The sequence below is a fragment of the Tetrahymena thermophila genome, assembly GCF_000189635.1.
Source record: "Tetrahymena thermophila SB210 genomic scaffold scf_8254671, whole genome shotgun sequence".
Classification (NCBI taxonomy): domain Eukaryota; phylum Ciliophora; class Oligohymenophorea; order Hymenostomatida; family Tetrahymenidae; genus Tetrahymena; species Tetrahymena thermophila.
In genome coordinates, this window is record NW_002476438.1 from 74,375 (window position 1) to 91,001 (window position 16,627).

Genomic DNA, 16,627 nt, shown 5'->3' on the forward strand with positions numbered 1-16,627 from the left:
AAATACATAGATAGAAAAGATTACATTTTTTAATAGAGTGAGGCAACAAATTATTTTTAGATTTTTATAGTAATTATTTGTAGGTTAATAAATCTTTTTTCTGATTCCTTAATTATACAAATTCTTTAAGGGGGAGGGATGATAAAATATAAGTAAAATTATTTGAAAAATCTCTAGCGACAAACAAATCCATCAATAAAAAATTTTGAAATAAAGAGATATCATCTCCCTCCTTAAGATTATTGAGAAATAAAATCTAGATTTTTCTTTAATAATTTAAATATTTGTTTTCAAATTATTTAAGAAATTTCTTTAGAAATTTAGAAATTTTAAATTCTTTTGAATTTTGATTTGCATTTACTCTTAACTTTCTATTTTAATTTTTCAATTTAGTAAATTGTCTATTAATTTTTTTATATGTTTTTGTACTTAAATAAATATTTATTTATATCATTCTAAAAAAAATATAAACTTCAATAAAGTTTAAATTTTATTGAGGTTACTGTGATTCCAAACATATAATATTTTATTAAAATATTTGTTTTTTTTAATTAAGTTTAAAATAGAAGGATAAATCTAATTAAAAAACAATTGCTAAAATCATATATTTTAATTTAAAAAATCTTATGGTTTTTAATTAATTGTAATCTCCTAAATATATTCTTAATTTCTCAAAGAATCTAAAGAATTTATTATTATTTTTATCACATTAAATTTTGTAACCATGTGCATATTTACTAGTACTAATCTATAATAATTTGGCATAAATATTAATGATCATAAAATTTATAATTAAATAATTTATTCAAACATTAACACTTTCCCAAAAATAAAATAATTAAAGAAGTAATTATGAGTGAAACTACAAATTTGAAACCTGCTGGCTTCTTTGAGCTTTTCAGATTTGCATCAAAGCTAGACATATTCCTTATGGTTTTTGGGTCTATTGCAGCTGTTGTTAATGGTATTCTTTAACCTTTAATGTCTTAGATTATAGGAAGAACTACAAATTAATTTAGTTCTAATTAAGATTAATCTTAAATTATTGAAAATGCTAAGATATAATGCTTTTATATGTTAGGAGCTGGTTTTATATCATTTGTATGTAGTTGGGTAAGTAAATTAATTTAATGTCTAATTTCGAATTAATTTATCATTTTAATAATATAATTTCAGATTTAAATGGCATGCTGGATGATTTCTGGGGAAAGATAAGCTATTGAATGTAGAAAATAATACTTCAAAGCTATTATTAGATAAGAAATTGGTTGGTTTGATATGCAAAATCCTAATGAACTTACAAGTAAAATATCTTAAGATTGCTTTTTCATTTAAGGAGCTATTGGAGAGAAAGTACCTACATTTTTGATGGCCATTTTTACAGGGTTAGGTGGCTTTGGTGTTGGATATTATAATGGCTGGTAAATGTCTTTAGTTGCAACCGCAGCTGTTCCTGCTATCATTCTAGGAGGATTAATATTTACTATTATATTGTAATAAACTTCAGTTAAAACTTCTGAAGCTTATCTTCATGCTAGCGCAGTTGCGGAGTAAAGTCTTAACTCTATCAAAACTGTCAAATCGCTAGCTGGAGAAAATTTTGAAATTAAAAATTATTCCTAAGGATTATTAGTTTCATTCAAAATAGCTACAAAATACGCTGTTTGGGCAGGTTTTGGACTGGGCTTGACATTTTTAACTCTTTACTTGGATTATTCTCTCTGTTTTTGGTATGGTTCTAAGTTAATGGAAGATGAAACTATTAATCATAACTTTGATCGTAAGTATAATTAAGGCGATATCTAAACAATATTCTTTGCTATTTAAATTGGTAACCCAAAGCATTTATTACTAGTACCTTTATTAATTCTTTTATAATTATTTAATAAAAGCTGGATTTTCTCTTGGTTAAGCTGCTCCATGCCTAAAGAATTTCTCTCTTGGATAACAAGCAGCAGCAAAAATATTTGATTTATTGAAAAGGACACCTTAGATTAAAAATTGCGAAAACCCAAAGATAATTAAAGAATTGAAAGGTCATATTGTACTTAAAGATGTAGATTTCTCTTATCCTTCTAAAAAAGATGTTAAGGTTCATAACAAACTTACTCTTGAAATACTGCCAAATATAAAAACAGCTCTAGTTGGAGAATCTGGTTGTGGAAAGTCCACAGTCATGTAACTTATCGAGCGTTTTTATGACCCTGATTCTGGGTTAGTGACTGTAGATGGACATGACATTAGAGAACTTGATTTCGTTTGGTTAAGAAAAAATATTGGGTAATTATTAATTAAATAAATCTCTGATTTTTAAAATTTAATTTTAATGGCTTTATATTTAATTAATTAATTTTTAAAATATCAGATATGTAGGATAAGAACCAGTTTTATATGCAACTTCTATCAGAGAAAATCTAAGATTCGGAAAAGAAGATGCGACAGAAGAAGAAATGATAAATGCTCTCAAGCAGGCTAAGGCATGGGAGTTTGTCTAGTAGCTTGATGATAAACTTGATACTTTTGTAGGAAATTTGGGAAGCCAATTTTCTGGAGGGTAAAAATAAAGAATTTGTATTGCTAGAGCTATTTTGAAAAATCCTTAAATATTGTTGCTTGACGAGTCTACTAGTGCTTTAGATAGAAAAAATGAAGCTGCAATTTAGGCTACTCTGGATGAAATATCAAAGGGGAGGACAACAATTGTTATTGCTCATAGACTTTCAACTGTTTAAAACGCAGATAGAATTCTTGTTATTGAAAAAGGTTAGTTGATTGAATAAGGAACTTACGATTCTTTAATAAATGCTGGAGGAAAATTTGAAGCTTTAGCAAAAAATCAAATATAAAAAGAATTGGAAGACAATTCTGACTTAAATAATGACATTGAATTAGTATAAGAAGAACTCAATAATAATGAGAGCTTGTAAAAGAAATAGACAATTTCTGGAATATAAAATTAGAAATTAAATAATTTAGAAGAAAGTACTAATCGCTTGCAAAATTAGATTCCTTAAGAATTATAAGAAATACCTTTAAAAAAATTGAGCATGTCAGTTAAAAATTAAAATATTACTTAAGAATGCTAAAATAAATAAACATAATCTGATCCTTTGGAATCAGATAAAAAGTTTAAATACACAAATATTCAACTCATCAAGAAATTAATTGCTATTAATAAGCCTGAAATTAATTATCTTTATTTTGGACTTTTAGTTGCTTTTATTAATGGTGGTTCTTGGCCTGTTAGTGGTTTGCTTTTAGGAGAATATTTTGATGTTTTATTTGATCCTTCAAAATCTGATTTTAGAGAAAGAGCAGATTTGCTTGCTATTTACTTCGTCATTCTTGCTGTTGTATGTCAAATAGGATATTTGCTCTAAAATGTATTTTTCACAAGGTAATCTTATATTTATATAGCATTCTGATTTAATCTAATAATATTTTTTTAATTAAAGAGTTGGTGAAGGCTTAACTTTAAGAATGAGAAAAGAAGTTTACTCAAAACTTCTCAAGATGCCATGCTCCTGGTTTGATTAACCTGACAATAATCCTGGTAATTTAAGTACTAAGCTTTAACAAGATGGACAATATATAAACTAGATCACTTCTAGCATTATACCAACTCAAATATAAAACTTATCTTGTATGGGAGTAGGTATAGCTTTAGGATTTGCTTATTCTTGGTAAATCACTCTTATTGGAATGGTTGCTGCTCCTCTTATGATTATTTGTGCTAAGTTTTAAGCTCAATTTATCTAAGGATATAGTGAAAATTCTGATGGAGCATACAAAGAAGCAGGTTAGATCATTATGGAAAGTGTGACTAACATTCGTACTGTGGCTTCTTTTTGCAATGAAAATAAACTCAATGTCTTTTTATCTGAAAAATTAGTCCAACCACTTCAATTAGTTAAATCAAAAGGTTAAATCTCTGGTGTTTTTCTTGGTTTGTCTTTTGCTCTTATCTTTTGGATTTATGGTATTGTACTTTATTGTGGTTCTATTTTCACATAAGATTACGGTGTCAGTGCTAAGGATATGTTTGTGTCTGTTTTTTCTGTTCTTTTTGCTGCTTTTGGAATTGGATTTAATAACTAATATATTCCAGATATTGCCATGGCAATAAACTCAGCAAATAATCTCTTTGACATTTTAAATTAAAAAGATGAAGTTTAAATTTGTTAGGAGCAAGCATAACAATATAATTTAAAACCCATAGTTTAACAAACTGAATAAGCGATTTAAGGAAACATTGAATTTAGAAATGTCTCATTTAAATATCCATCTCGTGATTAGTATGTTTTCAAAAATTTATCATTCAAGATTTAAGCAGGTTAAAAAGTGGCCTTTGTTGGACCAAGTGGCTCAGGTAAATCTTCGGTAATTTAGTTGTTGTTGAGATTTTACACTAACTATGAAGGTGAAATATTTGTAGATGGTAAAAATATTAAAGAATACTATGATTTGACCAATTATCGCTAGAATTTCGGTGTAGTGAGTTAAGAGCCAATACTCTTCAATGCTTCTATAGAAGAAAATATCCAATACAACTCTGAAAATATAACTTGTGAGCACATTAAATAAGCGGCACAACAAGCAAATGCTTTGAAATTTATTGAGGAGTTTTAAAATGACGAGTAGACTAAAGAAAAAAATGAAGATAAAGAAAATTAAATGAAAAATGAAAACAAAAATCAGCTAGGAGACGGTTTTTAGAGAAAAGTAGGTCCTAAAGGAAGCTAACTTTCTGGAGGATAAAAATAAAGAATAGCCATAGCAAGAGCAATAATTAAAAATCCAAACATCTTACTTCTTGATGAAGCAACAAGTGCTTTGGATCCATAGAACGAAAAGATAGTATAAGAAGCATTAGACTAATTAATGAAAGCGAAAACTTCAGTATGTATAGCACATAGATTATCAACAATAAAAGATAGTGATAAAATATATGTGATTGAATCAGGAAAGTTAGTCGAATAGGGTACATATGATGAATTGATGAATAAAAAAGAATATTTCTATAGGCTTAATAATCATTGATTTTTCATTCATTTTTAAATAAAAAAAATAATAAAATATTTATTAAATAAATAATCTATTTTTCAATTGTAAAGTTTTCTATACATTAAGTAATTAATGAATGAATGATTATAAGATTTTGTATTAAATTATTTAGGTAAATTTATTTACAGTCTTAAATGGGAAATTACATAATCTTTTGTATTAATAAGTATACGTATTTTGCTTTCTAAAATATTTTTCAAAAAGTATCTTATTTTAACATTAGAATTTATTAAATTATTTTATATTTTCAGAGTATTTATAAGAAATAATTTTTTTCAAATTTCAAGAAAAAAACCTATTTTGCTAATGGGAAGAAATAATTTCTGGTAATAATCAATCACTTTCATATAAAAATTAAAATCAGAATCTTTTTATATTTCTTAATATTCTACAACAACATCAAATCTTATCATTTATAAAGCATTTTTTACACTTTATTATATAGTATCTTATATGAAAGGGTTATTTCTAGGAAATAGCAATACAAATTATATCGATTTAAATAAATTTTGTAAATCATATATCATAAGGTTTAGAATTTAATTAATTATTATTTATTAGTAATTTAACAAATTATTTTGATTTCTATAAAAAGTATTTTTAAAACTATTCTTCTTTAAAAAAATACAATCAATTTCTCTCTTTACTATTAACTTTTTGGATTCTCTATTATCATTTAGTAAATTTATTAGATTTCTTTTTTCATAAATTATTATTTTTAATTTGCTTCGTTCATAGAATAAACTCTTATCTAAGGTTTTTATATTTTAATAATTTCTTACCATCAATAAGGTGATTTATTTATTTTTTTCTAATTTTTAAACTTTAGTATTCTTATTAATAAAATTTAATAAAGTATCATTAAATTGGTTTAATTAATCTTATAAATTATATTATTCTCATTAAATTTCTTTTAAGTACTTTTAAACTTTGTTTGATATATTTTATATTATATAAACGTTCCATTTCTTATTTTTAATATATTTATGAACTTTACTATTCTTATTATATAGGCCTGGAAAAAACAGTTGGACACCAAAGGTATGATTTTCTAAAAAACAATAAATTTTTAACATGTTTATATGTAAAAAAGAATTTTTTATCAAACACTCTAATGGAGTCCAACTCTTTTTTCCAAGCCTATATATCTTAATATTAAAATAATAAATTTATAACTATTATACGATTATTTAATCTGATTATTTATTTCATTTGTTAAAATTTTTATTAAAGCTCAAATTCATTCATAAGTGAATGATCGACCATATATTATCATAAGTTAAATAATTATATTTAGTTACATATTGAGTACTTTTATTGAGTAAACAATGATTAAAGTATATTTTTCAAATTTTAAAACATCTGAGTATGTGATTAAAATTTTATTTCATAATTTAATTTAATTTTTTGCGATGATATACCAATGAAAATAGAAAAAATATTGTGAAAATATTTAATACTCTAACTAACTAAGATTTTAAAATAGAAATTTAAATTTCAGTGTAATACTTCTCAAATATTAAATAAAATTTAACAATAAATATATTTATTTCTTTTGTTAAAATTGTAATAATTTTATTGTTCTAGAAATGTTTGATTCTTATAAATTTTGATTTCTACTATTCATATTAATTAATTTATTATGACTTAACCATTACATTTTATTCTGTGAGTAGTGCTATTACAAACGTAAGTAATGTAAAGGAAAATCTGAGTATGATTGTATATCTTGTGTTTAAATTTTATGATATCCTCTAGAAATTAAAAATGTTCAGCAAAAAATGAAGCATAAGAAAGGTACTTTATCAAAAAAACTTTAATATTCATAATGCAATTTAAACTTTTCTTATTTTGTTTGTTTTATTTTATTTATTTTTACCAACTCACAGGACTTTTTTAATTTAAAGTGGTACTGTAAAAAATTGATCAATTCTAATTAATTTAATGACTATGAAAAAATTAATTAAAGATAGCATGCCAGTTTATCATATTGTCTTTCCTTCAAAATATAAAATTAATAAAATTTTTTAAACTATAACAAAAATTTATTTCATGAATGTTTACATTTATTTTAAATTAAACAAAAGTTATCCAATTATCTATAAGAAATTCGAGCTGATAATAAAGTATTAATTTTAACAAATTTCTTAATACATATAGAATAATTAGGCATAAATTTATAGTAAGAGGATTATTAAGCAATTAAAAATAAAAATAATATTAATTTATATTGAATTTAAGTTATTTTTAAATAAGTTTTTTTTGTACTTTTAAACAACTTAATAATAATCATTTAATATAAATGTTACTCAATTATTTTAAAATAAAAAAATGCTTTAAGAAAAGAAAAAAATAATAAATATGCAATGGCTTATCATTTCATATAGTTATTTTTAATTATGAAAAAATTGTACTTCCTTTATATTTAGTAGTAAACTATTATGCTTAAAATTTTCTTTTATAAAAAAATTCTTTAATTAGCTTTTATGAAAGATTCTGATAGATAGATTTTAACTATGAAAATCTGATAAATCAATTTCATTCTAAATTGGGAGTAATTTATAATAGATTATTTGATTCTAACTTTTAAATAATATTATTAATGAAAAAAAAATCAATATTAAAATCATTTTAATATTATATCAACATCAAATTTGAATTTTGTTTGACAGATAAATCAAAGAAACAATTTGTTACTTTTTGGATACTTTTATTATATTGGTTAAGTTCTGCAAATCATTTTTTCTATCTAACAATAAATAACTAAATAATAGAAAATTTTTAATGGATTTTGGGAAAACAAATCAGAAGTTTATTTCAAACAATTGTTTATCCTATTTCTTGGTATTAAAAATAATTACAAAACAAATTTTACAGCTATCTGTAAGATTTTAAGGCATACTTAATCAAATTTTATAACATTCGTTATGATTAATTTCACGTAGAAAATCATAATTAATTAATAAATAAATATTTCATATAATATTTTATTTTTTGGATTGAAAATATATCAAAGTGCTTTAACAGACTGATATAACAATATCTATTTTCTAAAGAAAATAATATGAATAGACTTTATAAGTATATTTTAATTGTTTTATACAATTACAAATACCTTTACTTAATATGAATAGACTATTCAATATCCTATTTTGAAAATATTTTATTTATCTTACTTTGTTACAGAAAAATATAATCTTAAATAAATGTTTTACTTAAGATAAGAAAGGTATTTTTTTTATTTAGTTCATTGTGTAGCAAGAAATTTTTTAGATTAATATTGAGGACATAAAACTAGTAACTTAGAGATGTAATTAAGCAAAATGTTAAATTAATTCTAAAGAAAGAAGGATGACTAATTTAAGAAAAAGTAAGTGAATAGAAAGAGATTATTTTATTGGAGAAAAATTCAAAGCAAGTTAAAAAATATAGAGAGTTTGTTAGTAGTAAAATTTCAAAATTAATATCTTTACTGTATTCAATTTAATGTAAGCCTAAATTATCAAATCAAGTATTTATTTTTATGGATATTCAATTTTTAAACTTACAAGATAATTGTATTCATAAATTAATAATTAAATCAATAGAGCATACAATTTTTTTAATTTTTTTATGGTTATAATTGCTTCCTTCTAGTTATCTATAAATTTTAAAGAAAAGATCAAATCATCATTGCAAAAACGTTTAATTCTTATCATCTATCATAGTATTTCTTGCTTTAAAAACAATATAAATAAAAGCCTAACTAGAGTAAAGGTTTGACTTTGAGATTAATTTGGTTGTTTTGGTTTCTTCACCATTTGTAGATTTATATTTGTACATTTCTCTAATTATTAGGTTTTACTTAATAAAAATTAACAAACCATCCAAATTAATTATTAATGGTGTTTTATTGAGCTTACAAATTCAAAATATTGTAAGACCAATTAAATAGTATTAAAGAATATTTATCAATTTACATCTCATTTTTGTAGATATTATAGATTCAAGGAGTTTCCAAAAACTTTCACACAATTAAGTGTAATCAAAAATGTAAAATTATCCCCCTCTACCCCTTTAGATTAATAGATAAAAAAAAAAAATTGGATTTTTAATTAGTTATAAAACGATTTAATTTATATATAGATTACAAAGTTTTATGAAATCACTCAGTTTTCAACCGCTTAAAACATAATAAAAAGGAAAAATAAGGTGGATCACAAAAGATAACAAAAGCTTAATCAATCGAATTATTACTAATATTCAGATTATAATTAATTCTTACAAATATCTAAATATAAATAATTAAAACAATGAAAACAAATATCCTACTGATTGCTTATACTATTTAGTTGTTCATAATAAGAGCTACTGATGTTTTACCTATTGAAATATTAAATGATGTCCTCTTTATAAAAGTAAATATAATATATATTAAAAATGCAATTATTTCTACTGGCACTTAGAATAAACTTTTTTAAATTTAACAGGAAACACACTCTGTAATTTACCAAGCCTCAAGTAATTCTACTTACAGATATAGTACCCTTGATCCATAAGGAATTATTACAGCTACTTATTTGTTAAATGGATTACAAAAAATTGACTTGAAGACCAAATATTTTATCATAAATGTATTAATTTTTTAAAATTGCAATCATAAATAAATTTTTAATGATTTGAAAAGAATTTACTTTACTTGAATTATTACTAGAATCAATAGTATCACACTATTGATTTAAATCTAATGACATCTGGTTAAACTGGGTATTTATAAACTCTTTAATATCCATAAGCTGCTAAATCATGTCCGACACCTTAAATTTAGATCTAAAAAATAGTATAATGATATCTCTTTATAAATTTCTTCTATTATAAAAAATAAAGTTATGAGCAACAATTATATTTTATTAATTTTTTAAAGGGAGAATTTTACTATTACATATGTTTTGATCAAAGTAATAAATATTTTGGTTAAAGTTAAAGTTTTTAAGATTTATTTACTACTCCCACTATTATTTTCGGCGATTATCTTAGTAATGAAAACACTCATATTGTTTATGATAGCAATATATATATGAATGGAACTTTTTATGTCATAGAAATTTCATTTAGTCCATCTACAAACATAGTATTAGTCAATGTAATTTCAAATTAATTCATTTAAGCTAAAAAATTATAATTTTAATAAAAACCATTTAAAACTTCTATGCAGATTATTACCAAAAATATTAATGCTTAATTTCTATAAAAAATGATATATTTTTTTATTATAAACTATATTTAATTACAATTTTAATGATTAATTCATATAGATTTTAATGATTTAAGCAAATAAATCTTTTATTAAATAATGAATAATTATTTAGATGGAATATAACTTATATCTGATAGAAGATTACCTTACTAAAGTGCAAACTGCTGATTAAAGTTTTCAAGATATTAGTTCTGTAAAACTAAATAATCCTAGTCACATTGATAATATTCTTATTTCTGATGCAATAAATTTTCAAAATGTAAATAATTAGCGTTAATCTTACTCCTAAAAATTTTATTTGTTTCTATTTTTCAAATTTTAAATAGATCACAATAATTATAGCATATGATTACTTAATAACTGCTTTTAGATATTTTAATGTGTAAAATTTAACAGAATTATAATCAACAGGAGAGACTTTGCCTTTTATTGATTACAAAACCTTTTTGTAGCATGAGGTATTTAACAACTTTATAAAATAAATATAATTTATATATTTCATTTAAATAAAAACTAGAACATCATTTTTATTGGCACTTCATAATACACTTTAACATATATCTCTTCATTAAACAAAGTTAATATAACTAAAAGTTCGAATGCATTATAAAACTCATTCACGCTACCTTACTTCCATATTATTTACTATGCTTTTTCATATGTAAGAATTTCATTTAAACCTAAAAATACAACTAAGTTTATTTATTTATTTAAATTTAGTCCTTCACTTATTAGGTTTTCTAAGGATCTACTCAAAAATTAGTAAATATTTAATAACTCCTTAATCATACATGCCCACCTTAATTTGTTCCAGATAATTCAAACACTAACTGCGTTTGTAGGCCTAACAGTACATCATAAAAGTAAAATTTCTTAAAAATTAAAAGATTTTCTAAATTCTGATTTTTATTTATTCATATTGAAAATAAATTTAATTTTAAAAATATTTTTTAGCTAAAGTTGCCCATGCAATCCAGGTTACATAGATGTAAATGGTGATTGTTAATAATGTCCATCAAATTGCAATGTATGTACAAGCTAAGCAATTTGTTCTCAGTGTTCTTAAAGTTATTATTTGACTGTATAATAAACTTGTGTTTCTGGTTGTCCATAGACATTTATACCAGATTCTACTTCAAAAAGATGTATTTGTGGCGCAAATAGGAAACTTCAAAAGTAAAATTACTTTAAAATAAAAAGATTTTCTAAATTCTGGTTTTTATCTGTTATTGTTTTGACAATGAATTTAATTCTTTTTAAATATTCATAGCTAAAGTTGCCCATGCAATACAGGTTACATAGATGTAAATGGTGATTGTTAATAATGTCTATCAAATTGCGATGTATGTACAAGTTAAGCAGTTTGTTCTCAGTGTTCTTAAAGTTATTATTTGACTGTATAATAAACTTGTGTTTCTGGTTGTCCATAGACATTTATACCTGATTCTACTTCAAAAAGATGTATTTGTGGCGCAAATAGGACACTACAAAAGTAAAGTTACTTTGAAATTAAAAGATTTTCTAAATTCTGATTTTATCTATTTTTATTGAAAATGAATTTAATTTTTTTAAAATATTCATAGCTAAAGTTGCCCATGCAATACAGGTTACATAGATGTAAATGGCGATTGTTAATAGTGTCTATCAAATTGCGATGTATGTACAAGCTAAGCAGTTTGTTCTCAGTGTTCTTAAAGTTATTATTTAACTGTATAATAAACTTGTGTTTCTGGTTGTCCATAAACATTTATACCTGATTCTACTTCAAAAAGATGTATTTGTGGCGCAAATAGGACACTTCAAAAGTAAAATTACTTTAAAATAAAAAGATTTTCTAAATTCTGGTTTTTATCTGTTATTGTTTTGACAATGAATTTAATTCTTTTTAAATATTGTTAGCTAAAGTTGCCCATGCAATACAGGTTACATAGATGTAAATGGCGATTGTTAATAATGTCTATCAAATTGCGATATATGTACAAGCTAAGCAATTTGTTCTCAGTGCTCTTAAAGTTATTATTTGACTGTATAATAAACTTGTGTTTCTCGTTGTCCATAGACATTTATACCTGACTCTACTTAAAAAATATGTATATGTGGCGCAAATAGGACACTACAAAAGTAAAGTTACTTTAAAATTAAAAGATTTTCTAAATTCTGATTTTATCTATTTTTATTGAAAATGAATTTAATTCTTTTTAAATATTCATAGCTAAAGTTGCCCATGCAATACAGGTTACATAGATGTAAATGGCGATTGTTAATAATGTCCATCAAATTGCGATGTATGTACAAGCTAAGCAGTTTGTTCTCAGTGTTCTTAAAGTTATTATTTAACTGTATAATAAACTTGTGTTTCTGGTTGTCCATAGACATTTATACCTGATTCTACTTCAAAAAGATGTATTTGTGGTGCAAATAGGACACTTCAAAAGTAAAGTTACTTTAAAATAAAAAGATTTTCTAAATTCTGGTTTTTATCTGTTATTGTTTTGACAATGAATTTAATTCTTTTTAAATATTGTTAGCTAAAGTTGCCCATGCAATACAGGTTACATAGATGTAAATGGTGATTGTTAGTAATGTCTATCAAATTGCGATGTATGTACAAGTTAAGCAGTTTGTTCTCAGTGTACTTAAAGTTATTATTTGACTGTATAATAAACTTGTGTTTCTGGTTGTCCATAGACATTTATACCTGATTCTACTTCAAAAAGATGTATTTGTGGCGCAAATAGGACACTTCAAAAGTAAAGTTACTTTGAAATTAAAAGATTTTCTAAATTCTGATTTTATTTATTTTTATTGAAAATGAATTTAATTTTTTTTAAATATTCATAGCTAAAGTTGCCCATGCAATACAGGTTACATAGATGTAAATGGCGATTGTTAATAGTGTCTATCAAATTGCGATGTATGTACAAGTTAAGCAGTTTGTTCTCAGTGTTCTTAAAGTTATTATTTGACTGTATAATAAACTTGTGTTTCTGGTTGTCCATAGACATTTATACCTGATTCTACTTCAAAAATATGTATTTGTGGCACAAATAGAACACTAAAAAAGTAAAGATACTTTAAAATTAAAAGATTATCTAAATTCTGATTTTTATCTATTCTTATTGATAATGAATTTAATTATTTTTAAATATTCATAGCTAAAGTTGCCCATGCAATACAGGTTACATAGATGTAAATGGCGATTGTTAATAATGTCCATCAAATTGCGATGTATGTACAAGCTAAGCAGTTTGTTCTCAGTGTTCTTAAAGTTATTATTTGAATGTATAATAAACTTGTGTTTCTCGTTGTCCATAGACATTTATACCTGATTCTACTTAAAAAATATGTATTTGTGGTGCAAATAGGACACTACAAAAGTAAAGTTACTTTAAAATTAAAAGATTTTCTAAATTCTGGTTTTTATCTGTTCTTGTTGATAATGAATTTAATTATTTTTAAATATTGTTAGTTAAAGCTGTCCATGCAATACAGGTTACATAGAAGATGCACATGGCGATTGTTTATAATGTCCTTCAAATTGCGATGTATGTACAAGCTAAGCAATTTGTTCTCTGTGCTCTTAAAGTTATTATTTGACTGTATAATAAACTTGTGTTTCTAGTTGTCCATAGACATTTATACCTGACTCTACTTCAAAAATATGTATCTGTGGCGCAAATAGGACACTACAAAAGTAAAGTTACTTTAAAATTAAAATATTTTTTAAATTCTGATTTTTATTTATTCATATTGAAAATAAATTTAATTTAAAAAAAAATATTTTTAGCTAAAGTTGCCCATGCAATACAGGTTACATAGATGTAAATGGCGATTGTTAATAATGTCCATCAAATTGCGATGTATGTACAAGCTAAGCAGTTTGTTCTCAGTGTTCTTAAAGTTATTATTTGACTGTATAATAAACTTGTGTTTCTGGTTGTCCATAGACATTTATACCTGATTCTACTTCAAAAAGATGTATTTGTGGTGCAAATAGGACACTTCAAAAGTAAAGTTACTTTAAAATTAAAAGATTTTCTAAATTCTGACTTTATCTATTTTTATTGAAAATGAATTTAATTTTTTTAAAATATTCATAGCTAAAGTTGCCCATGCAATACAGGTTACATAGATGTAAATGGCGATTGTTAATAATGTCCATCAAATTGCGATGTATGTACAAGCTAAGCAATTTGTTCTCAGTGCTCTTAAAGTTATTATTTGACTGTATAATAAACTTGTGTTTCTGGTTGTCCATAGACATTTATACCTGATTCTACTTCAAAAAGATGTATTTGTGGCACAAATAGAACACTAAAAAAGTAAAGATACTTTAAAATTAAAAGATTTTCTAAATTCTGATTTTTATCTATTCTTATTGATAATGAATTTAATTATTTTTAAATATTGTTAGCTAAAGCTGTCCATGCAATACAGGTTACATAGAAGATGTACATGGTGATTGTTAATAGTGTCCATCAAACTGCGATGTATGTACAAGCTAAGCAATTTGTTCTTAGTGTTCTTAAAGTTATTATTTGAATTAATAATAAATTTGTGTTTCTGGTTGTCCATAGACATTTATACCTGATTCTACTTCAAAAAAATGTGTTTGTGACTTAAATAGAACACAACAAAAGTAATTATTTTTACTAAATATTTTTTTTATGGCAAAAAATAATTAATTTGAGAATAAATAATACTATGAATTTATATAAAGCCACTATTATAAAGACATTTATTGCTTTTTAATTAATATTAAAAATATTAATTTAATATTTATGAATTTAATTATTTTTTACTTTTTTAATGTTCTATTTTTATCACATATACATTATGTTTGTTTGGATTTACTACAAATATTAATGGGCACGTTGTTACAGAAGTCATATCAGTTGTAAAGTAATAATTCTATTAGCAAACTGCCATGATGTTTATGAAATGTATTAGATACAATTAGGAAAATAAATTTAACAAACGCATCTAATATCATGAACATAAATTACTTTCATTAAAGAATAAAAAAAACAGAATTTGCTAATAATTTCAACAACATTACGATACTTGCTCACAAAAAAGTTGTACCGTTTGTTTGACTGGATATTATTTAAATGTGGATGATTTTTGTTATTCATCTTGTCCATTAACAATTGCTGGAGATTCAATTAAAAATAAATGTGTTTGTGATATAAATAGAACTTAAACAAAATAAAAATAAAAGAAAATTATATAAAAATTTATTGATATAATTAGTAATTTGTGCCCTTGTAATGCCGCATTCATTGATGTTGGAGGTATATGTTAGCCATGTCCATAAAATTGTAAAAAATGCTTATCTTAAACTACTTGCTAAGTTTGCCAAGATGGATTTTATTAGACCATAAATTAGACTTGTGTTTCCTAATGTCCTAATAGTTTTATTGTTGATGCTTTATAAAATAAATGTATCTGCGCTATTAATTAATCGCTATATAAGTAATTATCAATTCATATCTTAATTTAAAATAGGGGATTTAATTTTCTAAATTCTATTTGAGTAAATTTAAAAAAATTTTTTTTAACATTTAATAAATTTTTTAAAAAGTTCCTTGTCCTTTCACCTCCATCCCTCTTAATCTTATCAAACTCTATATAATTAAATATATGAAAACAATTTTATATTTTATGAAAATAGCAACTAATGTATTACATGCTAAGATGGATGCATTAAATGTACTAGCCCATCTGATTGTTAGTAATACTCTAATTGTGGTTAATAATTTAAATATGATTTCTCATCATAAACATGCGTGAAATGTTTATGGGATGTTTAAGCAAGAAAATGTGTAGATACTTGCACAAATAAATAACTTTATGATCCATAAAAATTACTTTGCTAATAATGCTATTATTATGATGGAATATGCTAAAGCTCATGTCCTATTGGTTTTTACTCTGACAATACTTTTTAATGTTAATAGTGTAACTCATAATGTAAATCATGTAAAGGGCCTAATAGTAATTAATGTACTAGATGTAACTTTCCACTTTATTTATAGGATGACAACACTTGTTCTGTATGCTTATTAGGATAATTCTTAGATTAACAATAAAATATTTGTAAAATGTGTAATATTAGATGCTTATCCTGTTTTGGACCGAATTCAAACAACTGTTTATCTTGCGTATAACATAAAATTCTATCAAAAGACAATAATGAATGCTTAACTTAATCTTAAATTTAAAGTTAAGTTGAAAATGAATTAAAGATAAAATATTCTAATTGTAAGTTTTAAATTTTATTATCATAAAAAATATTTACTTAATTTTAATTTATAGGTGACCAAA

General features: G+C 23.8%; 4 protein-coding genes across 4 annotated transcripts in view; 3 read left to right on the plus strand and 1 right to left on the minus strand. All coding sequences in view use genetic code 6, as the record gives it.

Moving 5' to 3' along the window:
- Positions 1-852: 852 nt before the first annotated feature.
- TTHERM_00423390 (ABC transporter family protein) lies at positions 853-5,040 on the plus strand (the record flags this gene model as incomplete). Its single annotated transcript, XM_001013715.3, has 5 exons — positions 853-1,113; positions 1,177-1,831; positions 1,893-2,280; positions 2,366-3,397; positions 3,456-5,040. 5 exons carry the CDS (start codon positions 853-855, stop codon positions 5,038-5,040), a joined length of 3,921 nt encoding a protein of 1,306 aa, XP_001013715.2.
- Positions 5,041-8,733: 3,693 nt separating this feature from the next.
- On the minus strand, positions 8,734-8,886 carry TTHERM_00423400 (hypothetical protein; the record flags this gene model as incomplete). Its single annotated transcript, XM_001013716.1, has 1 exon — positions 8,734-8,886. The coding sequence occupies one exon, from the start codon at positions 8,884-8,886 to the stop codon at positions 8,734-8,736; it is 153 nt and encodes a 50-aa protein (XP_001013716.1).
- Positions 8,887-9,790: 904 nt separating this feature from the next.
- Positions 9,791-15,396, plus strand: TTHERM_00423410 (hypothetical protein; the record flags this gene model as incomplete). The annotated part of the gene is made up of 19 exons (XM_001013717.3): positions 9,791-9,883; positions 9,968-10,186; positions 10,413-10,559; positions 10,627-10,758; positions 10,818-10,961; positions 11,021-11,163; positions 11,255-11,476; positions 11,571-11,792; positions 11,884-12,105; positions 12,200-12,421; positions 12,513-12,734; positions 12,829-13,050; positions 13,142-13,363; positions 13,456-13,677; positions 13,770-13,994; positions 14,088-14,309; positions 14,401-14,622; positions 14,715-14,939; positions 15,318-15,396. 19 exons carry the CDS (start codon positions 9,791-9,793, stop codon positions 15,394-15,396), a joined length of 3,627 nt encoding a protein of 1,208 aa, XP_001013717.3.
- A 709-nt stretch (positions 15,397-16,105) lies between these two features.
- The window catches only part of TTHERM_000423420 (transmembrane protein, putative), a gene marked incomplete at both ends in the record, with an annotated part of 647 nt that continues 125 nt past the window's right edge, over positions 16,106-16,627 (plus strand). The window contains 3 exons of the mRNA XM_012797041.1: positions 16,106-16,464; positions 16,527-16,564; positions 16,619-16,627. The exon at positions 16,619-16,627 is cut by the window's right edge and continues 125 nt beyond it. Coding sequence (XP_012652495.1) covers positions 16,106-16,464; positions 16,527-16,564; positions 16,619-16,627 — 406 coding nt within the window. The remainder of the gene's footprint in view (positions 16,465-16,526; positions 16,565-16,618) is intronic.